Source organism: Macaca mulatta, chromosome 5, assembly GCF_049350105.2.
Source record: "Macaca mulatta isolate MMU2019108-1 chromosome 5, T2T-MMU8v2.0, whole genome shotgun sequence".
Taxonomy (NCBI): domain Eukaryota; kingdom Metazoa; phylum Chordata; class Mammalia; order Primates; family Cercopithecidae; genus Macaca; species Macaca mulatta.
This window is the reverse complement of record NC_133410.1, coordinates 153,668,684-153,695,837: the sequence shown is the minus strand read 5'-3', so window position 1 is coordinate 153,695,837 and position 27,154 is coordinate 153,668,684. Positions and strand designations below refer to the sequence as shown.

General features: G+C 37.2%; 2 protein-coding genes across 7 annotated transcripts in view; one reads left to right on the top strand and one right to left on the bottom strand.

Annotated features, from left to right (window-relative positions):
* ABCE1 (ATP binding cassette subfamily E member 1) overlaps positions 1 to 11,008 on the bottom strand; it is a 31,313-nt gene extending 20,305 nt beyond the window's left edge. The window contains 4 exon segments of one of the 2 annotated variants that reach the window (NM_001266954.2): positions 826 to 923; positions 3,607 to 3,692; positions 4,770 to 4,899; positions 10,887 to 11,008. In NM_001266954.2, coding sequence (NP_001253883.1) covers positions 826 to 923; positions 3,607 to 3,692; positions 4,770 to 4,872 — 287 coding nt within the window. In that variant the 5' untranslated portion in view covers positions 4,873 to 4,899; positions 10,887 to 11,008. 2 annotated transcript variants of the gene reach the window in all.
* Positions 11,009 to 11,089: 81 nt separating this feature from the next.
* ANAPC10 (anaphase promoting complex subunit 10) overlaps positions 11,090 to 27,154 on the top strand; it is a 115,121-nt gene continuing 99,056 nt past the window's right edge. For all 5 annotated transcript variants that reach the window (XM_015139298.3, XM_078002303.1, XM_015139299.3 and 2 more), the window contains exons 1-2: positions 11,090 to 11,219; positions 13,226 to 13,352. In XM_015139298.3, coding sequence (XP_014994784.1) covers positions 13,238 to 13,352 — 115 coding nt within the window. In that variant the 5' untranslated portion in view covers positions 11,090 to 11,219; positions 13,226 to 13,237. The remainder of the gene's footprint in view (positions 11,220 to 13,225; positions 13,353 to 27,154) is intronic.

Below are 27,154 nucleotides of genomic sequence, written 5' to 3'. Positions count from 1 at the left end.
AACAGCCAAGATTAACTTACACTGTTGTTAGAAATGCATCCATAAACAACATTATTTCAAGTTTTATTTATTCAGTTTTCAAAGTTCATCCTAAAGTAAATTTCTTCTTTACATGTAAGGCTCAGTTTTAATGTTTAACAAAATGCTTTGGTAAAAATTACATAGCAGGTGCACCCTCACAATGTCTTTCTTTTCTGGCCTGCCATTTACTTACTAAGGAGAGAAGTGCCACATCAACCAGAAATATTCCACTTCATTCTCCCTGCTGCAGTACGCTCCTTAAAGCTGGCAGGTTGAGAAACACTTTTTTATTAGTAAAATCTAGACTCCTAGATTCAAAGTATTAGTGTTCAGCAGATAAAAATCCCAAACTAAGGATTTGTGACTTGTATTATTATTTTGTCCAAATTCAAAGTGATATTCTCTGTAGCTCATCAAATTAATGGATAAACAAAATCAAAGGCAAGTTCCTTTAAAAGTTATTCTGGGTATAAGGGTACTAGGAACAACAGTGACTCTCAGTCCCAGTTGTATATGAGAGTCACCTGGGACTTTTTCAATAAAATAAGGTCCAGACCTGACAATGTAATTAAACTGGGCTGAAAGCTGGACATTAGTAGCTTTAGAAAGTCCCATGGATAATTGCAATGTTAGCCAGAATGAACCACAGACATATACAGTATGATTCTGCATGATGTTATAATATTGTATTTTCCTTTAGTGACTAGTTAATAGCATTTCTCCCAACTTCTGCATTTCTCTTAAAATCCCAAATGTATTTTATGCTTAACTCGACAGAAGAGGAATCTTGATGTGAAAATATACCTGTGAAGTTTGAAGGCATTGGCACAATATCGATGCGTGGTTTCTTTTTCCAGGTTGCTTGGTAGATTGACAATTGATAAGGCGCCAAAGGGGCATTTCTGTTATTTAAAGAATTAATTTTTGTATTAATTTGTAGACATATACACATAACTAAAATGGATTAAAAATATTTTTATAAGCAATCTTCTAAACATGAGGACTTTCATAAATATGTGAAATATTGTTACATTTCCTTTTACTATTTACTTAAAAATAAAAGGTTCCTTGAACATTAGAATCGTATCAATTGTCTCTCAGTATATGTGGGGAAAATTGTTCCAGGACTGCCAAGTACACCAAAATTGGCACATACTCAAGTCCTGCAGTCAGCCCTGCAGAACCTGAGTAAAAGAAAAAGTCAGCCCTTTCTAAAATGGTTTTGCATCCTGCAAATACTCTATTTCCAATTGGCATTTGGTTGGGGGGAAAAAATCCATATGTATGTAGATCTGTACAGTTTGAACCTGTGATTTCACGGGTCAATTGTAACTTGATATTCCCTTTAGTGATGGGCATAATCCTATACATTTATTTTATTTTATTTTATTTTATTTTATTTTTTTGAGACGGAGTCTCGCTCTGTCGCCCAGGCTGGAGTGCAGTGGCCGGATCTCAGCTCACTGCAAGCTCCGCCTCCCGGGTTCGGGCCATTCCCCTGTCTCAGCCTCCTGAGTGGCTGGGACTACAGGCGCCCGCCACCTCGCCCGGCTAGTTTTTTGTATTTTTTAGTAGAGACGGGGTTTCACCGTGTTAGCCAGGATGGTCTCGATCTCCTGACCTAGTGATCCGCCCGTCTCGGCCTCCCAAAGTGCTGGGATTACAGGCTTGAGCCACCGCGCCCGGCCAATCCTATACATTTAAAGAGTGCTTAATACTTATTGAAAAACCTTGTAGAACTTGAGGCTTTTCGTTTGGTTTTGTTAAAACATATTAGATAAGGGGAGGCTAAGAGGCAAGTCAACAAAAAAGTCACTGAATATATGACTTCATATTCTTTCCAAAACAGATGTTCTCCCTCTGTTTCCTTCAATTATTACTGCCCTTGTATGCTTCCTATTATACCTTGTAAAGTCGTTTGAGGTCACGGATCTTATCCTTTTTTGGGCTATTTCCATCCCACCAATAGCTAGCACATTTGTACAGACCAGGGATTAATGTCTTTCCATTATGACTTTTATCTATCCTATATGAAAAACATACTTGAATTCTTGAAGTCAATTCACATTAAAAAACAAAACACAACACGACAAAACAAAACACATAGGCTTATTCAAATAACATTTGACCGTAAGGTGACTGTCCAAGGAACAAGAATGACAAAAACAGGAAAGTCATTTAAGAATGGTAACGTGGGTAGAAAAATTTCTCATAAGTACAGGCAACTACAGGGGTACATGCAAAGATTATAACCTCATATTATTAAAGATCTGCTCAGCAGACATGTTCAATGAGCTCAGGGGACCAATTCAACGTTTCTGTGTTTAGAGATTCCAGGGAATTTCCATTTTATATGTTACAAAAACAGAGAATTACTCTTGTTTTCTAATAAAGAAATAAATAAAGAAAAAATAATAAAGAAATAAAGAGGCCCTCTAACCAAAACTATTAAGTTTTTACAAATTATATTTTTCTACCAGTGGAGTTACCTCCATTATCCTCTTCTCGTAAATATACATAGAATGCTTATATGCTGCAAGTGATTTAAACTTATTTAATTCTACAAGGAAAAAAATATCCACTGTTTATATATGAGGTGCATTATAATATCTTAGAGTTCAGGAATTATACATTACTTCCCCACTCTCAGAGAATCATCTCATTAGTATGTTTTGAGCCACTCAAGAGTACATCCAAATTTTAAATTTTAAATTAATCTAATTTTCTTACAGCAGCGAAGAAAGAGAATAGATACTCTAGTGCTCAAAACCAGATTCCCAGCACCCAGGGTACAGGCAGGTATCCAAGAAGAGATTAGTAAATATTTGCTGGAAGGAATGCTTCCTGTTTATATTTTCAAAGCAAGTGAAAATGTTACAGGTATCCACAAAATCTTTCTGGATACTTAAACAAGGATTCAGAAACCAATGTGAAATATACACGATTTACTTGAACAACAGCATGGTATCTGAACTCTGGTGAAGCTCCTTTTCATAATATCTACAAACAGAAAGATCTAAATTAAGTATGTTACACATTAGCTCCCAAATTTCTTTTATGAACTAAAGTTGGAAATTTACCATTCAAGAGTCAAAAGCCCAATCAAACTATTCAAGGCAACAAAAACTATTAATAATTGAGCTATTTTAACTATTACACTATTGGGAAAATTCAATAGAAGCATGTGTAATACAATAGAAGAAACACTTAAGAATTAGGCTAAATTTTAAAGTTTTTGGCTGTATGCATTTCTGTTTAAAAGGTGTGAATTTAAAATTCAATACGGACTTAGAAGAAACATGTAATGTGATGGTAATGTCCTTATAAAGAGGTGAAAAAAAGAGAAATTTTGGCTGGAAATGGCTTTATAGAGTACAGCAAGAGTAACTTTTAAAAGGGGTGCTTTAATTAATTTAAAAAAGCAACAATGTCACTGCTATTAGAATAACACTTTCCTAAACTTATATTCTCTATTCATTTGCTTTATACTTTGCCTCACTTAAAGGAGTTATAGCATAGTACCCAGAATTTTCAGATTTCAGTTTTAGGTTACACATTTGATCCAGTAAATAAAATATTACTTACCTTAATACAGATACCACAACCAATACAAAGAGTTTCGGAAATCCATGCTATTTTGCTCTGGGGTGTAACCTCTATGCATAATTTTCCTGGTAAAGGAAAATATATAATTAAGCCATTTCCCTTTATCTTCTAATTTTCCAAATACTGTTATTTAGGCAATGCTGGTTCTAAATTTCCATACAGAAGCAGATTTTCAAAAACAAAGGCCACGCAAAGAAATACATTTGAGATAATGCCTTAAATCAGTGCTTTGTGGGGACAGATTTGTAATCACTTATATGAATATCCTTGTTTGATAACAGGGAGATGACTTTAAAATATATTTATTTTACTTAATTTACTACTGGGGAAGAAAATATGCTAGTAAAAATATGAATATCCTGAAATATTTTTAAGCTGATTAACCTAAATTTTAAATTCAAAAAACAAAATATGCCTTGAAAATGGTAAGGCAGACCATGAAAAGAATGAACTACTGTAGCCAGATCAGTAAAACTCCAAAAAGGTATGCAGTCATCCAATATACAGCTAAAATTAAACATGATATTAGGGATAATGGAATTTCTGAATAGCAAAGGAGACAATAACAGATGACAACTAAAGTTTCTAAGTTTCAGTAATTTTAAGATTCAGTAATTCTAGGCCTCATTCGTACATTTACAATTACTTAAGATAGCCCTTAAGGATGACCAATAATTTTTCAACTGAATTGCTGGAAATTTATCTAACCTTCAAAGTATAGCTAAACCTTATGAATAGTCATTCTTATTAAGCTCTTTGTTCATTTTTTAAATATGAAAATACTGTCAAAGTTTATTGTAACCCATCTTCCATTAAATTACAATTACTATATATAATATTAAAGTAATTACAAGATTTTGTAGATTTCAAGATCAGTAAGCTGAACTCTGCTTTGAGTTCACATCCAATACACTTTTAAATACTGATGTATTATTCTACAATTTGGTCTTTCTTTTAAAAATAGGATCCTTTAGTCACAAAGCAATAAAAGAAATTTAGAACAAACTAGTTTTCTTGTCTTCACAGTTTATGAAACTAATGGTGAACACAAAGTATATGCTAATGCCCGTAAAGAACTATCAAACCAGTTGATTTCTTTCACGGTTTTCTTTTATACTTAAATGATCCACAGAACAGCTTACCCATTCGAACTACAGGACAACTCTTTTTGCATTCCTGTCGGCATTTCTTAGGTTTACATTTGTCATGGTTGACAATAGCAATTCTCGTTAATTTGTCTGCCATAACTGTGCAAAAGAATATCCAGCTCTTCTATGAAAGAAAAAATAACAAATTCGATGCAATTAGTTAAGGGAACTAATTTGCATACATGAAAGACAGGAAAACATAAATGATCATTATATGGAGATGAAATGATTATCTGCAAAAAAATATAAATTTTGACAGTAAAAATTATAAAATAATCTATAATCTAGTAAGGTTGGGAAAATCAAATTTTACATATATACTTTAATCAGATTTACATAAGAAAAAATGCCATTTACAATAGCGACAAAAAGAAAATCTCTAAGAATATACTCAACAAGATATATACACAAGAAAACCTTAAAACAACACTGAATGACATACATGACCTGAACAAATGACATGCTATCTCAGTTTTTATAATAAAGAATAGTTAATATCACAGATTTACACCCTTCCTGAATTTATATATTTAATTCAATCTCATGTGAAAAAACAAACAAAAGAACCCCATACATGTGGTGGTGTGTGCCTGTGGTCCCAGCTATTCTGGAGGTTGAGGTGGGAGGATTACCTGAGCCTAGGAGGTGGAGGTTACAGTGAGCTGAGATCATGCCACTGTACTCCCGCCTGGATGAGACAGTGAGATCCTGTCTCAAAAAAACCAAAAAAAAAAAAACCAAAAAAAAAAAAAAAAAAACCCAACCCAGACAAAGCAAATCTAAAGCTCTAATGGAAAAAGAAGTATTAATAGCCAGGAAAACTGAAAAAGGGGAAGCAGGATGGGGGAAATCCCACAAGCTCTTCTCCCAAACTAAGCATTACTTCACGTTGTATATATCTGACTATAATGACACTGACAGAAATGGCAAATAATTATAATAGCAATGAAATTAAAAGGAGACCAAGTAACTATATGTATATACTATGCTCACTTTTAAAGCTTTTAGAAGTCTTGATTTTCCAATTTAATCAATTACATAGCATTAACATCAAAGTGAACTTAAAAATCTTTCACAATGTTGGGCTTAGTGGTGCAGAAATTAATTTCCTTAGAATGGTGATTAAAGTAAAAAATTACAAAAAGTACCTTAATACTGAAGTTTATTCCAATATGTAATGAATGAATCTGAAACCAAGACTATCCATTTAGAAAGACATCATGTCTTTTTCTTACTGTGATAATCAATCTTGATTTTTTTTCTTTTTTTGATAGACTGCTTCCCTTTGTAGACATCTCAAGTCTTTTCACACCCATCAATATCATTAGGCTTGGACGGGGATAAGAGATCTTGCTCCTCAATGCTGTCCTAGACTATTATCTCTCCCTCCTCCCTAAAAAGTTTTATGTCTCAATTATCTAACTGCTTTAGTTAGTAGTGACCACCAGATCACTCCCTTTCATTCTTTGAAGATTTCAGCCCCTCTGTCAACTTTCACACACTCTTTTACAACACTTGACATAGTTCTTGGTGATTTCAATATGCTCACAGATGACCCTCCTGTCCTCTCATTTATTAACTCCTCTCCTCAAACAGCTTGTCTTCTACCCTGCCACGGCCATTCATTTTTTTCTGGTTACATCGTAGACCTTATTATTACCGGTAATTGCAATCCTTCTATAACCTCAACTTCAAAAACTCCATTCTCCAACCGCCACTCTTTATTTTTCAGTTCACCCTCTACTACACAACAATCCATCAACCCTGATTCCTCCATTCTCCAAACCTTTCATTATCTCTTGATTCTATCATATTTCCACTGTCCCTCAGCTCTTGGTGTTTTTATTTTCCTTCTTACCCAGCTAAAATACCCTTAATCACAATCCTGGTTAAATTAGACTCTTCACCTGCACACACAGAGCTGAAAATGGGTAGGGAAAAAAAACACAAAGCCTGCTGACTAGTCTCCCTTTAAATTCATCATCTCAAATGGACCCTTATGCCAACCAGCAATCACACCATATGTATTTCCCTAGCTAAGACCATTTGTACACTAGAAGACAGTCCATAAGAATGTCCCAACAATTCTCCCTTCTGTCTTTAACTTCAGCAATTATTCTCTCCACTGGCTAATTCTTATCAGCATTCAAGCATTCTATTATCTGACCCCATGGTCTCCCATTGTTTTATCTCTCCTTCTTCAAGACTATTTCAAAGAGTTGCTTATACTCAATGTCTCAAATTTCTTGCTACATGCTCTCTGGAATCCATTCTAGGCTCTAGAGCCCATCATTTCATCAAAACAACTTGTTGAGCCATCATTGTTCTTCACATGGCTAAAACAAATGTTTACCAGACCTTAATTCACCTGACCAATCAATTGCATTTGACACAAATAAACACTTTTCCTACTAGATAAAAACCCTTTAACTTGGTTTTAGGATACAACACTAATCCGGTTTTCCTACTACTTTCCTGGTCACTCATCTTCATCTCCCAGGCTTCTAAATGCTGAGAGAGCTCTAAGACTTGGTCATTTTTTTCCAAATACACTCATTCCCCAAGGTGTTCTATTCTGGTCTCACAGGTTTAAATTCCATTTATATATTGCAAATTTCCAAATTTCTATCTTCAGTCAGGATACCTCTCTTGAACCCTTCCTGCCCGCTTAACATCTCTGGAAGGCTTAAGAGGAATCTCCCAAATAAGCTCCTGAAATCCTCACCAAAATTTCAGCAGTCTTGCCCATTTTGTTAGATGGCAACTCCTGTCTTCCATTTGCTCAGGCCCAAATCCTTGAAGTCATATTTCTTTTCCACCTAATAATAGCAAATCCCGTTGAAGCTATAAAACATTCAGAATCTGATCTCTTCTCCCGAGTTTGGTGTAAGCTATCATTATCATCTCTTACCAGCATTACTCAAATAGCTTCCTAACAGATCTCTTTGCTTTTACCCTCATCTCTTTCTACTCTAATCCTCAACAGTTCATTCTCAACACAGGAACCAGAGTAAGCCTTTTAAAGAGTAAGCTAGATTATGTCACTCCTCTAATTAAAATCCTGCAATGGCTTCATTCTCAATCTGAGTAAATGCCAAAGTCCTGAAAATAATCAATGAAGCACTGATCAGCCTCTGTTAACTTTCTGATCTCATCTCCAACTACTCTAGCTCTTGTAGTATGGCTCCAGCTACCTTGGCTCTTTGTTGCTCCTAGCACATGACAGGCATGTTCTTACTTCAGGATCTTGGCACTTTCTGCCTGTAATGCTATTACCCCTAGAGAGTTACATGGCTTACTCCTTCCAATCTTTACTATTTCTCAGTAAGTCTTCTCTAACACTACCAAAAAATACACTCAACTGCTTCTTCATCCTTCTTTCTTGCTTTTTCTCCCCAGCTCAACTATATGACACACTATATATTCCATATATATCTGGTGTATATGCACACATCTATTGTGCATGTGTGCATGTATATTCTGTCCCTCTACAAACACACACATTTTTCCCCTCCCCAAGTAGAATGTACTCCATCCATCATGAGGGTAGGACTTTTTGTTCATTCCAGTGGCTGAACCTGTGCCTAGCACACAGGAGATCAAACATTTCTGCTAAATGAATGAGAATATGAATTTAAATATAGTAAATAATTTTCCTATAGGTTATAACTTTAGAAATCTTGCAAGTTACCAATATTTTATAGTGACAGTTGTCCACTAAACTACATACTGAAAAAAAAAAAAACCAAACCATTCAAAAGGAGACTAAACGTTCATGTAATAAACACAGGGTTATTCCAATAAACAGGTTGACTCTATTCCTCCAAAAACTGGTCCAGGTCTTGTAAAGATTAGAAGAGGAAGAAATTAGATGACTTGAATTGTCACAAAAAAGCTCTTATTGGGGAAATGACAACTTCCTAGGAAATGAAGATTCTTTAGTAAGCTATTAAAACTGGACACCATGCATTCTAATTTAAATACTGAATGCCTTTCTACAAATTACTCAGTGAAAGAGCATAATGAATTTGCCTCCAGGGGATAAATCTTTCATCACGAAATTTCTTAAACTTTATTTCGTTAAACTACTAAAATATTTTTCAAACTATTTTAAAAACCGAAAGACTGTAAAAGACAATTTAAAAAAAAAACATGGGGATCTTGCTATGGTGTCCAGGCTGAATGGACTGATCACAGGACACTACAGACTGGGACTCCTTGGCTCAAGGGATCGTCCTGCTTTAGCCTCCTGAATAGCTGGGACTACAGGTGCATGCCACCACCCTGGCTTGATTTTTACAGAAGAATAAAAACATACCAGAAGTGGTTAATAAACTGATTTATAAAAAAATAGTGATAAATTGTAATGCATTTAAGAAAAATGAACATGGATTCTTTGTAGAACTGTTAATTAACTGTGTAAACACTTTTAATTCAATTTCTGTATCAGTTTCAATAACTGGGGCAAGGGGATTCTCTACTTCTTTTTCAATAGAAAAGTAAGGCACAGTAAAGCTTGGAGAAGAAGATTACAGTTAACAGGCTCCTGTAAACAAAGAAGTATTTGAGGATATTTCAGATTCGAAGATAAAAGTGTTCAAAATTGACACTAGAACAATGACCCTCAGTGTCATTCTTCCAGCTGAGAGGAAAAAAGGAAGTGAGGCATACTTGGAAACATTTACAGTCTAAAGCCAAAGTAATTTTAATACTGTGTAAAAGCATTTCAAAGATTGCTGTTAACTAATGATGCTTAGTATCACATGAAATAGTCTAACCCATGCTTATGGTAGTTTATTAGTCTTATAAAACACGTGTAAGTTAGGAGAGGTACACGGCTCTGATTTCAAAGAGTTTTAAGTTTAAGACATTTAGAAGGAACTCTAACTTAATATTGTTTTCTCCCCCTCCCTCCCAATTGTTAAATGCTTTTCCAAACAAACACAAAAACTCCCTTTTTTAAAATAGGGGAGAACTAAGGTTTTACAAAGCTCACAAACTCCAAACAGCTTTTGGTTCAAATACAGCTTTTGGTTCAAATACAGGTTCTGAGCCTTTGGTTACACTAACAAAGCATTATTGTCAGGTGGCTGGTATACAATGAATATTCTCAGAATATGGGACAAACTACTGCAACATAAATGCCACTATCATAAATGACTAGTTAGCAGTCCTGTTGGGAAAGAGTAAAAAAAGATAAAACATGTTATTTGGACAGTTCTTCCTCTTAGAGAATTTTACCATCAAAAAAGGGAAAATAAGCTGATGTAGTTAATGGGAGGTGGGAATTCGGCTTTGGCTGTCATTCATTCACATTACGTATTAAACGTCTACAATGTACGAACCCCTGAAGAGATAATAAAGGTATTCTAAGTAAAGACATCAACCTTGATCTCAATGAGTATTAGATACAATAAAGGGAAAAATGGATAAGGGGAGAAAGTGCCGAGTAGTATAAAAGCGTACCAAAAAAACTATAGGATTTCTACTGGGAAACTACTTGGGACAACCCCAGTCATAGCTGCGTACACGCTGTTCTGAGAAAAGCAGAGCGACATGTGGGCATCATTTCTATAAAGCCTGGGAGTGGAGAGGGAGTATTCGACTTCATGGCGGCAAGATGCCATGACTCATTCCACTCACCAAAACGTGGAAGCCACGACTTCCCACAACCAAATATGCACATGTGACAATATATCCATTTTAGGGTGCTGGAGGAGTGTGGGGGTAATAGAGGGTGCTGTGGGTACAGAGGGTGCTCTAAGTTCTAAAGGTGACTTCCTCTCCAGCAGGGTTAGCTCCACGGCGGGAGTCGGGTAAAGTGGGAGTGGAGACTACGGCATCTAGGTCCATTCTCTAAGTCCCTGGCGGGCGTGGCAGGCAACAGCGGCGACAGCCGGGTCGGCTGGACGGGAAGACTGAGGCACCCCCAAGGTCTCGGCGTCGCCCGCGCTCCGGCACTTCCAGCTGTCCCGCAGGAACCGCTGCCACGCGCTGCTGCTGTCTCCGCCACCTAAGGCCTAACCAAAGGCTCTCGGAGAACGTCCCTACAGTCTTTGTAACCTGACAGATGGTAGCTAACAGTCAAACCTCTCTGGGCTATTCACTTACCTGGAGACAACGATCCCCTTCCGGAGGGGAGCACAGAGGCCAAATCTGCTCTTGCCTTCACTTCTCAGCCACACAGCGTGTTCTCACGGCCACCGGCCAAAATGGCGGTGCCCAGCCGCCGCTCGCGCAAGCCATAGGACGTAGTGCGCGCGCGCGACATAGAACGTGAGGCGGAACCCTGGAGGTAGGTAGGGAGAGATGACGTCATTGTGCTGCGACCTTGTTCAACGCCGCTGGCAAAGCCAGGCTGTCCGAGGAGGCCGAGTGGGAGTGTCACGGAGCGGCTGGGGGTCCTGAGAACCTAGTTTCGGCAAGGACCCGGGTCTGGAAACTGTGAGTGTGTGAGCTTTTCTCCGACGTCAAGCGTGGTCCTAGCGTACACAGATGCATTCGCCTCCCCGGTTTCAATCTTTTTTTATGTTCACGCTTTCCTCAAGGCCCGTGGGTCAGGAGTGGAGCCTTAGTTATTCTAGCACGCTAGAGGTGTCAATAGGACCAACAGAGTATGGTCCCGACACGGCTTGCTATTGCGCGCTCTCCTAGGCCTCAACTCCTTCTCATCTGTGTGGTCAGTTCAAGGCCAGGAATCCAATCTTTTCCTAGCTCCGTATTTTATCCACTTGGTGGCGTCCAGTCCCAAGTCCGGCAGTTGAAATCTGCCCTAAAGATGGGCTTTCTTTCTTTCTTTTTTTAGATGAGAGGATATTCAGTTAGTAATGATCATTGCAGGTTAGATAGTCTCGCCCTAGATCTCACCTAACTTGCAGGCAAGTGACAAATAACTAGTTCATGACTGAACCTATTCATCTATTTATTCATTCAGTAAATTACTTATTGAGCATTTAAGCCTCAGGCCTTGCCAACGTTTACAGTCCGTTGTCTCTGCCGTTATTTAGTATCAAATGCTTGTTTGCCGATTAGAGAACAACTTCGGATACGATGGGAGGTGTCAGAACTATTGCACCTATTTTGAATAGCGTATATAACGATGTTCAGTAGCAGTGACTGCGCTACCAAAGCAGTTTTATATTGTTCACGATCCAATATTGAAGTGTTTTTTCACGTATGAGTAGACTTACTAAAATTAACAAAAGATGTGAAAGATGAGGTCATCCTTTTTAGAATGGGCCACTTATTCACTTCAAAATCTTGAAGCCATTTTCTTGACCTTATCTTCTGTGGTAAGAGCATATGTAAGTGAACTTTTAACATTTTTTCTTTTTCTTTTTCTTTTTTTTTTTGGGGGGGGGGGACAGAGTCTTGCTCTGTTACCCAGGCTGGAGTGCAGTGGCACGATCTCGGCTCACTGCAACCTCCGCCTCCCGGCTCAGGTGATCCTCCTGCCTCAGCCCCTCTGGGACTACAGGTGTGTGCCGCCACACCAGGCTGATATTTTGGAATTTTTTTAGAGACAAGGTTTCACCATGTTGCCCAGGCTGGTCTCGAACTCCTGGGCTCAAGCAATCCACCTGCCTTGGCCTCCAACCTGCTGGGATTACAGGTGTTAGCCACCGGGCTGGGCGTTAAATAAAACTTTGACAGTTAGAGGGCAGGTATGACTGTTCTCTGCATCACTCAATGAATATTTAAAATGAGGATCTTAGGGGGGCGGTGGGATCACATCTGTAGTCCCAGCTACTTGGGAGGCTGAGATGGGAGGATCGCTTGAAGCAAGGTGTTCAAGACCAGCCTGGGTAGCATAGCTAGATCCTGTCTCTAAAAAAAAGAAATTAAGTAAATAAAATGAGGATCAATATTTATATATTCCTAGAATAAGAGTATTTCAGTCTGACTTTTCTAGGGCTAAAAGTCATTTGAATTTTCAGTCATAGAAGTATAGAACTGCATAGCATTGTAGAGTTAAAAATCATCAAGTGAACCTCTTTGATAGGAGAGGAAATAAAACCCAGACCTCCTCAAAGTCTAGGCTAATTAAAGGAGATACTGAAGCCAAAACTTTGATTCTGTGCTCTTTTGACTACTATAACTCACTGCTTTGCATATCTGGTCATATGAAACAAAACCTGAATTCCTAAGATTTTTATTTATTTAAAAATAGAGGTGGGATCTTGCCATGTTGCCCAGGCTGGTCTTTAACTCCTGGGCTCACATGATCCTCCTGTCTCAGCCTCCCAAAGTGTTGGAATTACAGGTGTGAGCCACCATGCCCAGCCCCTGAGATTTAAATTACAGTAATTTAATTATATTAACTGCATTCTTCAGAATAAATGATTAATATCAGGGTCTATGAGTTCCATTAAGTTTTTATTGATAAAAACCTTTATGTAGAAAGATGCTCAATTCCTGATATAATATGTGCATTCTTTTTTTCTGCATAGAATATTTTAAAAATGACCACACCAAACAAGACACCTCCTGGTGCTGACCCTAAGCAGTTGGAAAGGACTGGAACAGTACGGGAAATTGGGTCACAAGCTGTTTGGTCACTCTCATCTTGCAAACCAGGTAAAAACAAACAAAAAAGCTGTTGGAAATAGTCACTTGCAGTTTCCTTGTACAATCATCTCCCCTTATCCCAGGGGATACATTCCAGGACTCCTAGTGGATGCCTAAAACCATGGATAGTACTGAACCCTTTCTATATTAATACTGTGTTTTTTCCTATACATAAATATCTGTGATAAAGAGTAATTTTTAAATTAGGCACAGTAAGAGATTAACAGTAATAACTAATAACAAAATAGAACAGTTATAACAATAGAAGTAATAAAGTAATAAAAGTTTTGTGAAAGTGGTCTCTTGCTCTCAAAATATTGTATTGTATTGTACCCTTCCTCCTGTGATGAGGTGAGAAGTAAAATGTCTATGTGATGGGAGCGAGCAAGGTGAATAATATAGGTGTTGTGATGTAGCGTTAGGCTACTATTAACCTTCTGACAATACTTCAGAAGGAGGAGCATTTGCTTCTGATGATTCTGGATCATCAAGCCATGATGATATTGATGACTGGATGTCAGGAGCAGATGATGTTGATGACTAATGGTCAAGTAGTATATACAGTGTGGATATGCTGGACAAAGTGGTAGATATGCTGGACAAAGGGGTGGATATGCTGGACAAAGTCATGATTTATGTCTTAGGTGGGATGGAGCAGGATGGTGAGAAATTGCTTCACACTACTTAGTGCACAGTTTAAAACTTACCAATTATTTATTTCTGGAATTTTCCTTTTAATGTTTTGAACCATGATTGACCAAGGGTAACTGAAACTGCGGAAAGTGAAACTGCAGATAAAGATACTACAGTACACTAGTCTGATTTTAATATTCCTTTTGTTTAGATGCTTTATTTTAATTCTGATGCACTGGATTTTGTTTTTTTTTCTTTACTAATCCCTTGTTAGATTTAACTACATATGTCATAAGGTCTCCTCTTTTCCTCCTCTCTCTCTGCTATGATTCAGTTGTTATTTAGTGTTTTTTTTTTTTTTTTTGGCATTTCTCTCAATTGGATAAGTGAGTGATAACATATGTCAGAATACTTTCCTTTTAGTCTTCATTGGGATAGAATTCTTGGGTGGCTGTCCTTTTCTCTCAAAAACTTATGAATGCTATTTCACTATCTTCTTTTGGCATGTTGTGGGTAGAAAGGCCTATGCCTACCTCTGGTTTTTTTTTCCTAAGTAACTTGTTTTTTTCTGGAAGCATCTAAGGTTTTTCTCTTTATTGTTGAGTTCATGGCATTTGCCAGAATATCTTTTCTCACCGTTGTAACCCATAATTTGATAGGCAGTTTTCATCTGCAGACTCAAGCTTGGAGAAATGTCTTTAGCTTGAGGAACTTTATAATGTTATTAGTTTAGTAGTCGTCTTTCTTTCAGAAACTTTTTTTACACATTATGACTGCTGTATCCTTCCTCTCAACCAAGCCTCTTCTGTTTCCCCTCAAGATTCCCTTTTCTCGCTTTTTATGAGTACTTTATTGAGGTATAATTTACATACTCTAAAACTTGTCCTTTTTAGGTGTACAGTTCTATGAATTTTACAGACATGTACAGTCATATAAGCAGCATTATAATCAAATATATAACATTGCCATCATCCCACAAAATTCCCTCATGTCTTTTTATGGTCAGTCTTCTGGGCCTTTCCAAGCCCCTGACACCTCTAATCTGTTTTGGGTCCCTTTGGTTTCACCTTTCCCAGAATGCCAGTATAAATGTAATCATATTGTATGTAGCTTATTGGTTCTAGCATCTTTCATTTAATATAATTCACTTGTGAGTTTTGCTGTTGCACATATCTGTAGTTTGTTCCTTTTTATTGTTGATTACTGATCCACCATATGGGTGTACCCGTTTGTTCATCCATTCACCAGATTTGTAGTAGCTAGCTTTCAGAATGGTCCCCAGTTATTCTTGCCTTCCGTTATTCATGCCCTTCTGTGGGCCTCTTCCAGATTGTATCAGGATTGGTCTCTGGGACCAGTAGAATAAGGCAAAACTGATGGTATATGACTTTTGAGACTAGGTTGTAGAAGACATTGTGTCTATTATTTCTTCAATTATTTCTTTTGTCCTATTCCTTCTCTATTAGAATCTGGGAATCTAATTATACGTATGCTAGACCATTTGGTATTATCCCACAGCTTTTGGGTACTCCATTGGCCTGTTTTTAAATCTGCTGCATTTGTCTTTGGCTTTATTGAATATACTGATAATTCTGCCTAAGAAATTTTTCATCTGTGATATTATATTTTTTATTTGTAGCTCTTCCGTTTGACTCTTAGAGTTTTCATCTCTGTTGAAATTCCTGTCTGTTAACACAGTTCATCTACCTTTCTAGGTTTTTTTTTTAAACATCTTAGTTATAGTTATCATTATTTAAGATTCTTGTCTGATAGTTCCAACAACTGGGTCATCTCTGGGTCTGTTTCTATTTATGATAATTCTGTTTTTCTTTTTGTCTTTTTTTTATGTGCAGATTAGTAGATACTGAGATAAATAGTATTTACACCTTGAAATGGATGCCTTTTTTCTATCATTTGTCCTTTATTTTGGTATTTGCATTAGTTAGGAATTGAGCTGAGTTTGAGTTTTGTTTTGCTATGGTTACCTTCAGTGTCTCACAGGCTTCAAATTCCTCTAAAGATGCCCTGTGCTTATTGTGGGACCATTGTGCCAGAGACATTTTCTTATTTTTCTGTGTAATAGTTCCACTCCAGTTTTCCTGTGCTCTGGCGCACACTTGTGCTACAGAGGGTGCCTCTCGCCATGCTCTTGCCCTACGTACAGCTGTAGAATACTGTGTTTTGTTACTTAGTTCAGGGTATGAGAGGCAGGGTAGTTCTCTGTTTTCCTAGTGCAGCAGCAGTCTTAGGTAGGCCGTATGTGCCTGGCCTCAGCAATTTGGCCCCTCCTATTCATGACAGCCTTGTATCTGTGGTTGGTCTTTTGTGGAAGAGAGTTTTCTGCCTCACTTTGAGAAAGAACTGTTGTTTGCCCCTCTCTCAGGTGTAGAGGGTTTTTTCTTTTACTTATCTTTCAGCAAGGATGGATGTTTATTTGTGTCCTGGAGCCAACAGGTTTGATTCTCCTCCTACAGCCGCTTAAGTCCTTTGTTCTGTGGGAGAGAAGGGTTTGGAAGGAGGATAGAACTTTTTGCTTTCCTTCAGTGGTGGTCAGTCGCCTCCTCTGTACCTGTACCACTGACTTAGGCTCTTTAGTCTCTTGCCCTCTCCCAATCTTTATGTGTAAAGTGAGCACCCTTGCAAAAGAGTCTGAGAGTCAGTGTGAATTTGCCTTGTGTTTGGGGCTATCAGTGTTGCTATATTGTTATGCTGGCCTGCATTTGGTCTTTGTCAAATGATGAAAGTTATACCTGATTTCTTCTTATGTGTTTATTTGGTCTCTGTTCGTTCCTCCTATGCTCTACCGCAGTTGGGACAATCTGTAATCTTTTTTCTCCTGGGAATGGGGGCTGCCCCATTCTTGGATTTCAGGCTGTCTTATAGGAGTTTGTAGTTTATCCAGCTTTTTCTTGTTGTTTGGAGGGAACTGATTTTTTTAAATTTAAATTTTAAGCTTAAGTTCTGGGGTACACGTATAGGATGTACGGATTTGTGACATAGGTAAATGTGTGCCATGGTGATGGTGATTTGCTGCATCTATCAACTTATCACCTAGGTATTAAGCCCAGCATGCATTAGCTATTTTTCCTAATGCTCTCCCTCCCCCAACTCCATCCCGACAGGCTGTAGTGTGTGATGTTCCCCTCCCTGTGTCCATGTGTTCTCATTGTTTAGCTCCCACTTATAAGGGAGAACATGTGATGTTTGGTTTTCTATTCCTGTGTTAGTTTGCTGAGGATAATGGCTTCCAGCTCCATCCATGTCCCTGCAAAGGACATTATCTCATTCCTTTTTGTGGCTGGATAGTACTCCACGTGTTTACACTGTTGGTGGGAATGTAAATTGGTTCAGCCATTGTGGAAGACAGTGTGGCGAGTCCTCAAAGATGTAGAACCAGAAATACCATTTGACTCAGCAATCCCATTACTGGGTATATACCCAAAAGAATATAAATTATTCTATTACAAAGGTACATGCACATGTATGTTCATTGCAGTACTATTCACAATAGCAAAGATGTGGAATCAACACAAATGCCCAAAAGACTGAATAAAGAAAATGTGGTACATATACACTATGGAATACTGTAGGGTGATTTTCCCCTCCCCGCATTTTTTAAAAGCTTTTCCAGCTTCCTTTTAGGTTGCTTTGGAATTCCTTAATATCCATTATCATATCAAATATTCCTATAAATATGCTTAAATTGAACATCTTTCACTGTTTGATCTAATAGTATAACTAGACTGGGGCCATATTGTGTCAGTAATGAGATACAAATCAGTGCTAGTTGAACTCCTTTGGTAAAGTTTACCTTCTTTGGTAAACTAGCACTGATTCATACCTCATTACTAACACAATATGGCACCAGTCACTGGTTTGAAGAGAGCAATACATGTCACCAGTTCCCTGAAGATGCCCCACTGCTTTGACATCTTGGAGGTGCAGAAGAGATAGTTACTGCTACTACAGGAGTGGCAGGATCACTTAAAAATGTGTTGAGTATGAAATTCATGAAGTTTATTAGTACAATGTCATATGTCTTACTTCACGTGACTTTGAGCTTTGAGTCCATCAGTGAAATATCATTATATGATTAGCACTTCACATATTAAGAATGACTACTCTTTATAAACAGGAAGCTGCATGAGAAAGTGGTTACTCGATCTTTGCTTCTCTAGGGTCAGATATTTTTCAGTTTAAGTCAGCAGATGGTGCTGAGATTTGTAACTCAAATTTATTAGAGATTGAAAGACAAAAAAGACACAATCCCTTACTGTCAAGGACTTCACAATTTAGTGGAGGAAGTATAGCTTTAAACTATTACTATACAATGTAATAATTAATAACTTTGATTTAGTGCTTACTAAGTGATAGGTTCTGTTCTAAGAACTTTACATGCATAAAATAACCAGTTATCTCAGTAAAGTTTTCAAAAGTTATATGAAGTTGTACTATTTCTTTTTTTTTTTTTTTTTTTTGAGATGGAGTCTCGCTCTGTCACCCAGGCTGGAGTACAGTGGCATGATGTCGGTTCACTGCAAGCTCCGCCTCCCGGGTTCATGCCATTCTCCTGCCTCAGCATCCCAAGTAGCTGGGACTACAGGTGCCCGCCACCCTGCTGTCGCTAATTTTTTGTATTTTTAGTAGAGACGGGGTTTCACTGTGTTAGCCAGGATGATCTCCTGACCTTGTGATCCACCCACCTCGGCCTCCCAAAGTGCTGGGATTATAGGCATGAGCCACCGCACCCAGTGAAGTTGTACTGTTTATTTACCATTTTCCAAATGAGGAAACTCGAGTACAGAAAGATTAAGTAGTTTGACAAAGATCACATGATAAGCAGGAAATTCTGGAATTCAAGACAGACTCCACTACACAATACTGCTTTTCACTAAGTATGGGCTCAGTGTAGAAGTAGCCCAAATAAGAAAGTGATTTACTTTGCTTGAAAGGATCATGGAAGTCTTCATGGAGATGATGCTTATTCTGTATGATGAAGCAAGAATAGGATTTTACTAAGGAGATAAAAGCAAGGGAAATGGGACAGTTAGCCTTCCATATCTGTAGGTTCTAATTTCATGGATTCAACTAACTGAAGATTGAAAATAGTTGGAAAACACCCACAAAAAATAACAATACAACAACAAAAATAACACAAATAGAAAAACAACACAGTACAACTTTTTACATATTTACATTATATTAGGTATTATAAGTAATCTAGAGATGATTTAAAGTATACAAGAGGAGCCATTTTAAATGAGGGACTTGTGCATCAATGGATTTTGTTAACCACAGAAGTCCTGGTACCAATCCTTGTTGGATGCCAAGAAATGATAATATGTGCAGAGGTATACAGCTTAAACAAAACATGGCTTATTCAATGAATTTCTTTTATTAAATGAGACTAGAACATAGGGGAATGGCATATGTGAAGCTATATAGTTAGGTAGATGCCTGATTATAGAGGGCTTTATTAAACAGTTCATACTTTACTGTATAGATAATATGAGCAGTTGAAAAGGTAAGTAATGGAGTAAAACAATCAGTGTTCGTTCATATTTGAGAAGTGTGGAGGATAGATTGAAGTGAGGCAAGATTAGAGGTATAAAGGAAATCAGGAGACATGCAGTAAAAGCAGATAGGAAGTGATATAAAGGAGAATTTTAAGAAATTTTCAAAATGTTAATATCAGCCTTTGGGAGGTACAAATTTACTTGCCTGCTACAGGATGGTAGGTGGCACATGGCTTTGCAGAAATCTTTTTGTATCTTTGGAAATAATGGTTCAATATTTCATTCTGATTAAAGTTGGAATGTGTTTAGTAGATTCAGCTTAGTTGAACACACACCACAAAACAATCTTACAATTCAGCACAGTTGTTAAGTCTCTGCCTAAGAGACTGGAAAACCAAAAGAACAAATTTGTGTTATGACTGCTACCACATAATAGGGTCTTTTAAAATAATTTAATCATTTCATAAGCACCAAATTCATCCAATGTTGAAAAACAAATTTAGGGGAAAAATAGGTACATCTGCTATGCTTAACTATATTTGATACAAATAAGGGATTCAGTATGGCTGTATTTTGTGAACATCTTACAGGACTTATATGCTATTTGTTCCCTGGTTTTTATGAAGAGAGTGAGTTAATTTTGAGAAGGATAATGGGATATTGTAAGTTCCGTTTTTCTTAAAAGCTCACTAAATTTTTACTGAAGTTCATGCTATAACTGACAATTATGGGCCTTCAAGTTAAAGGATTTCTGAGTTGAATAGTGATATTTGGTTTGCGGAAAATAAGACAACAGTATAATAGAAAATAACTTAAGTGGGAGGCTACATTAGATTGTGGGATTATGGGAGGCCTCTTTTAGAAGTGAAATTTGCACAGAGACATGAATGTTAAGAAGAATTTATTGTGCAAAGATTTCAGAGAAGAACTTTCTTGACACCAGGAAGTTAGTTCAAAGGCTCTAAGTTAGTTGATTTGGCATTTTAGAGGTTCAGAAAGAAGGCTATAGGGGTTGGAGAGTAGTGAGTAAGGAGGAGAAATGGTAGATTAGATTGGAAATGTAATTAGATATGGGCCAGATTATATGAACTCTTGTAGGCCCTGAAAAAGAGTATTGATATTAAGTACAAGGGGAAACCACTAGAGGTGTTAAGCAGAAGAGGAAGATGATCTGATACAGAATTTTTAAAAAGTCAGTGTGTCCACTATGGATAATGTTGGTAGTGGCATAATGGTGGAGACCAATGGAGGAAATGATATTACAGTAATTTATGTTAGAGATGATGTTTATTTGGACTAGACTTAAATGGAAAGAAATGATGGCTTTGGGATATATTTTTAGAGGTGGAATAGTTATGATTCATTGGAGGAAACCTTCAGAGTGACCTTTCTGGCAGAACAACTCATACTGTTTCCTGAGTTGAAAAAGGAGGAGGGAGAGGAGAGAGTAAACAGATATTGGGTCAAAAAATAAATAATTTGATTTATATATGTTAATTTTGAGATGCCTAATTATTTTTCTAGTTGAAGTGTTTAGTAAGCAATTAACTGTAGAAGCTGGGAACTCTGCTTGAAGTTCTGGGTTGGAGATATAAATTTGAAGGTCATCAGTGTGCCGATGATATTCTGAGGGAACTGGACTAACTCACCGAGGGAGAGAATTTAGAGGAAAGAATAAAGCTTTGGGACACTTCAAGATAAAGAGATCTGGCAGAATAGTGGAAGAGGTGTCAACAAGGGATACTAAGAAGTGGCTAGCGAACTAGGAGGAAAACCAGGAGAGTGGGAAATCATGGATAGAAGTCAAGAGGAAACAAGTGTTTCAGGAAGTTAGTTAATTCTTCATCTCTCTTTTATTTTTGTTCTTTGAGATGGAGTCTCCCTCTGTCGCCCATGCTGGAGTGCAGTGGTGCGATCTCTGCTCACTGCAACCTCCACCTCCAAGGTTCAAGTGATTTTCCTGCCTTAGCCTCCCAGGTAGCTAAAATTACAGGTGTGTACCACCACACCCAGCTAATTTTTTATATTTTTGGTGGAGACAGGGTTTCACCATGTTGGCCAGGCTGGTCTCAAACTCTTGACCTCAAGTGATCTGCCCGCCTCAGCCTCCCAAAATGCTGGGATTATAGGCATGAACCATTGCACCTGGCCTCATCTCTTTATTGTGGCTCTAATACTTCATATTATAATTTATCTGCTTAAATCTATCAGTGCTGTCCATTAGAACTTAGTGCACCATGCAATGAGGTAACCATTAGCTACATGAAACTATTGAACACGTCAAATGTTACTACTGTTACTGAGGAACCAAATTTTTAATTTTACTTAGTTTAAATGTATATAGCCACAGTGTAGGTCTAGTGCAGGATATAGATGAACTTCTCTACAGAGACCATTTGTCTATCTTTAGGTCTTCAAAGTTAAGACATTTGTCTCAGTTAAAATAGCCCCCTAGCAGAGGAGGTTGAGGCTGCAGTGAGCTGTGATCGTACTACTGTACTCCAGCCAGGGCAACAGAGCGAGACCCTGTCTCAAAAAAAAAAAAAAAAAAAAGAAAAAGAAAAAAAAGCCCCTTAGCGAATGTGAAAGTAGTTGTGTCAATAGATATGCTTGAAAGGAAAGTGACTGTTTGATTCATAAAGGCAGTCTAAGCTGGGCTGCTCAAATATATCTCTAGTGGTGTTGTATTAGTGCTCTCACTGCACTAATGCTGCTTAACAAACAACCCTAGTCTCTCAGTGGCATGATCAACCGAATTTACTTTGTGCTTTGGTGATGGCTTGGCTTTAGGCTGTCAGTCAGGTTCAGATCTGCTCCATTTGTCCAGGCATATTCTCTTAGTGGAGTGCAGAGCATTCAGAAGACCAGGCCAGACTTTGCAAGCACATTTACAACCTCTGCTTGTGTCACAGTGTATTGACTGAAGTAAGTCATAATTTAGCCCCAATATTGACTGGAGTGCAGAATCATATCCCTCCCATGAAGAGTGGGGAGAGAAGCATTAATATTTACCAAACAATAACGGTAACCATAGATGAATACTGATTTTCTTTTCTTTAGGGCAATTGTTCTCAGCAGGGGATGCTTTTACCCTCCAGAGTACAAAGTCTGGAGATATTTTTGATTGTTGTGATAACTGGGGACATAAGGGTGGGGGGAGTTGGGGGAGTGTTTCTATTGACATCTAGTGGGTAGAGCCCAGGGATACAGCTAAATACCTTTCAATGCACAGGACACCCCCTGTACCAAACAAAGAATTATTTAGTCCAAAATATCAGTAGTGCCATGATTGAGAAACCTTGCCTTTGAAGAGTAATTCTAACATTTTAGCATGCATCAGAATCACCTAGAGGATTTATTAAGACATAAACTCTCAAAAGGGCTGAGCTCTCAAAGTTTCTGATGTATATCTAGAATTCCTTACGAGTTCCCAGGTGATAATGATGCTGTTGGTCTAGGACCGACACTGTACGAACCACTGCATTAGAGAACCAGTACATCATATAACAGTTTTTTTTTCTGTGTAATATTGTTATTTGTGTGGATTTTCCTGATACCTGTTAAAGTAGTTATCATTGATATGTCTTTGTTTTAGTTCTTTTGTTTAAATTAAAACAATTCAGGGCCAGACACAATGACTCATGCCTGTAATCCCAACACTTTGGGAGACTGAGGCGGGTGGATCACTTGAGGTCAGGAGTTTGAGACCAGCCTGGCCAACATGGTGAAACCCCATCTGCACTAAAAATACAAAAATTAGCAGGGTGTGTTGGCCGGTGCCTGTAATCCCAGCTACTCTGGGGGAGGCTGAGCAAGTCTTCACTCTTGCGACCTTCATATTTTAGACTTTTATTTTTTGAAGCTCTGCCCCCTTGCAAAAGTGAGCTTCAGCTACCTGCAACAGTCACTTCTGGGAATTGCTTGAACCCAGGAGGTGGAGGTTGCAGTGAGCCGAGATCATGCCACTGCACTGCAGTCTGGGTGACAGAGCTAGACTCCATCTTAAAAAAAAAAAGGAAAAAAAAAAAAGAATTCAGATGCAATACTGAGTGGGAAGCTTTGGAAAAGAGGTTGAGACATGGCATTGGCACATAAGCAGATGTTTGTAAGAGGTTCTGTTTGTAAGGCATATCGAGGAAGCAAAAGTTGGTGATCACACTTAGTATTTTAGGCATAAGGATTTAGACTAATCAGTACTTGAAGATATTAGACCTGCTTAGTTGTACTATGATACTTTCTAAGCAGTAACTTAGAGACAAATTTTAAATGATCAGTTTTGAATTATAGGACATCGCTTATCCTGAATAAATTATTCAGATTTTTGTTTAATGTTTTTAGCATTTAAAGAACAAATATTGTTTTATGAACCTCTTTGAGCACATGCATAATAAAGTTGTGAAATGAAGGAGAAAAAAAACCTGGCTGAGGTAGCTAAAATAAAATCAGTGGAAAAAAAAAAACAATTTTAATCAATAGAACATTAAACTGTGGAGCTTTTAAGGAAGAATTGTGATTTAGTTGTCCTTTATTAGGGAACTAATAAACCAGTACTAAAAAGAAAAAGAGAGTTAAGATCTGTAACTCTTTATATTGGAGGTAAAAGTTTGTTTTTTTTTTTTTTTTTTTGGTCGGGTTCTTGCACTGTTGCCCAGGCTAGAGTGCAGTCGTACAGTCATGGCTCACTACAGCCTTGAACTCCAGGACTCAAGTGATCCCCCTGCCTCAGTCACATGAGTGTCATCACACCTGACTAAGTTTTTTATTTTTTGTATAGACAGTGTCTCACTATGTTGCACAGGCTGGCAAAACAGCTTTTTATCTTGTAACTTGCATAACTCAGTATTCTGGATTAGCTTTAGCAATATTGTATAAAGAACAAAGCATGATTTGAAGCATCACTGTCCAATAGAACATGTAATGTGAAATATATATACAAGTTTCATGTGGAATTTTATAGTAGCTACGTTTAAAAGGGCTAAAAAATAGGTGAAATTAATTGTAATAATATTTTTTAATCTAGTATAACTGAAATATTATTACTAATGACATATTTTACATTTTGTCCTAATCTTCAAATCAGCGTGTTATTTTACGCTTATAGCACATCTCAATTTGGATTTGTTATATTTCAAATAGCCACATGTGGCTAGTGGCTACCATATTGGACAGTGCATATTTAAGAGTTATGGAACAAGTAATAGCCCAATTTTTACATTTTATCGATGTACATGGCCCAGGACGGCTTTGAATGTGGACCAAATTAGTAAACTCTCTTAAAATATTATGAATTCTTTTTTTTTTTTTTTTAGCTCATCTGCTATTGTTAGTGTTAGTGTATTTTATGTGTGGCCCAAGAGAGTTCTTCTTCCAGTGTGGCCCAGGGAAGCCAAAAGATTAAACACCCCTGGTCTGTGTGATCTGGCTCCTTTCATATGTCTGGCTCATTTCCTGCTTCACACCAGTATATAGCCTTAGCTCTCAAAGGACCCGCTGTTTTCCATATATGCTATTTTTCTTGATTCGTGACATTACATGCTTATCTCTTTGCTGAATGCCCTTGAATCTTACCATTCTACCTCTTTATCTAGCTAACTAGTACTTTGAAATTCAATGCAAAACTCATTTTCTCTGGATAAACTTCTTTTATCCACTAGTATGCGCAATAAAGGCAGCAGATGCAAAGTTAAGATACACATCCATTCATGTTTGGATTATGTGGAACAGACATAGTGTTAATATCCATAATAGTGACTGAGTGTGGTGGCACATGCCTGTGGTCCCAGCTACCCAGATGACTGAGGTGGGAGGATTGCGTAAACCCAGCAGGTCATGGCTGCAGTGAGTTTTGGTGGTGCTACTGCATTCCAGCCTGTGTGTCAGAGCAAGACCCTGTCTCAAAAAGAAAAAAGAAAAGATCTGTAATAGTAAAAAGTGTTGTGAATAATTAAAAGACCAAAGTTTATTGAAGATATGAATAAGCATGAAAATACAAATATTAATAAATGTGAAATACAATTTTTTTATCTATCAGGTGAGTAAATATTTAAAAGATTAACTGCATTTTTGCATGGTTGCAGAGCAGTGCTTTCCAACAGAAATGTAACACAAACCACGTATGTAATTTAAAATTATCTAGCAACCACATTAAAAAAATTTTATAAAAGTGCAGTTATTCTATTTTTCTCAATATGTTCAAAATATCACTTCAACATATAATCAATGTAAAAACATTAAATATATATTTAAAGTTTTTATCATACAAAGTCATCAAAATCTAGTGTATTAATTTCAGAACATTCCAACTTTTACTAGCCATTCAGAGGGAATTCTTTTACATTTTTGGTGAGGAAATATTTTGGAGGACAATTTGGCAATATTTATCAAATTAAATATTCAAATGACCCAGGATTCTATTCCTAGAAATCTGTTCTCTAGAAATAACATATATTTAAAGAATATAGACAGATAGGTATTTTTTACAGTATTATTTGTAATAGCAAAACATTGGAAACAGCTTAAATGTTCTGCAGAGGTGTGGTGAGATAATTATGATATTTCCAGACAGTGGTGGACTATACAACCTTAAAAAATATGGAAGCTGTTTATGTCGAGTTATGTGAGCTAATAAGTATTAGATTATTTAACATATATAAAATGTTTAGAATGTGCATGGCACATAGTTAATGTGATGTCAGTGTTTGTTGTTATTATGAATTTATTGATATGAAATAAATATTCATATGGAAAAAAATCTCCAGATATGTTAAGTAAAATTAAAAAACACCAACATACAGAGCTATTTATTATATGCTATCATTTGTGTAAATAAAGGGGAATAAAAAGAATACATATATGATTGCTTGTATATGCATATAGTATCTGTGGAAGGGCATGCAATAAACTGAGAACATTAATTATATTTGGAGAGGAGAATGAGGTGGTAGATAGTGACTTTTCACTGTGTCCTGTTCCTTTTGTATTTGTTCCATAATGAATATATTACTTAGTGTAAAATTGAAATGTAAATTAAACTTATTTCTCTTATTGAAGAGTATGCATTTTACCATTAAATCAGGTTCATTTCTAGAATTAGTATGAATTATTGTGGTTTTAATCAGGAAAAATCACAGGATTGTACTTCATTTATCTAGAATGGCTGGAGAATATGGGATTCTGGGTAAATTTAATTTTGAGTAATCAGAATTTTAATCAGAAGCATTTGGTTTCAAAATATATATGCCTTTTGAAAATATTTCTAAGTCATCCTTTTTCTTGTCTCAGTAAGTATGGCATATTGAACTTAACAGAATGTGTTGATTTTTTGAGGATTTTGTGCTTAGTCATTCTTACTATCAGCTTGCAAAAGCATAAGAAACTGAGTTTGAATACATATATTCTTTAAAATATATCCAACTGTACGTGGTGACTGACGCCTGTAATCCCAGCACTTTGGGAAGCTAAGGCGGGCGGATCACCTGAAGTTGGGGGTTCGAGACCAACCTGACCAACATGGAGAAGCACCTTCTCTACTAAAAATATGAAATTAGTTGGCCATGGTGGCACATGCCTGTAATCCCAGCTACTTGGCAGCCTGAGGCAGGAGAATCACTTGAACCTGGGAGGTGGAGGTTGTGATGAGCCGAGATTGTGCCATTGCATTCC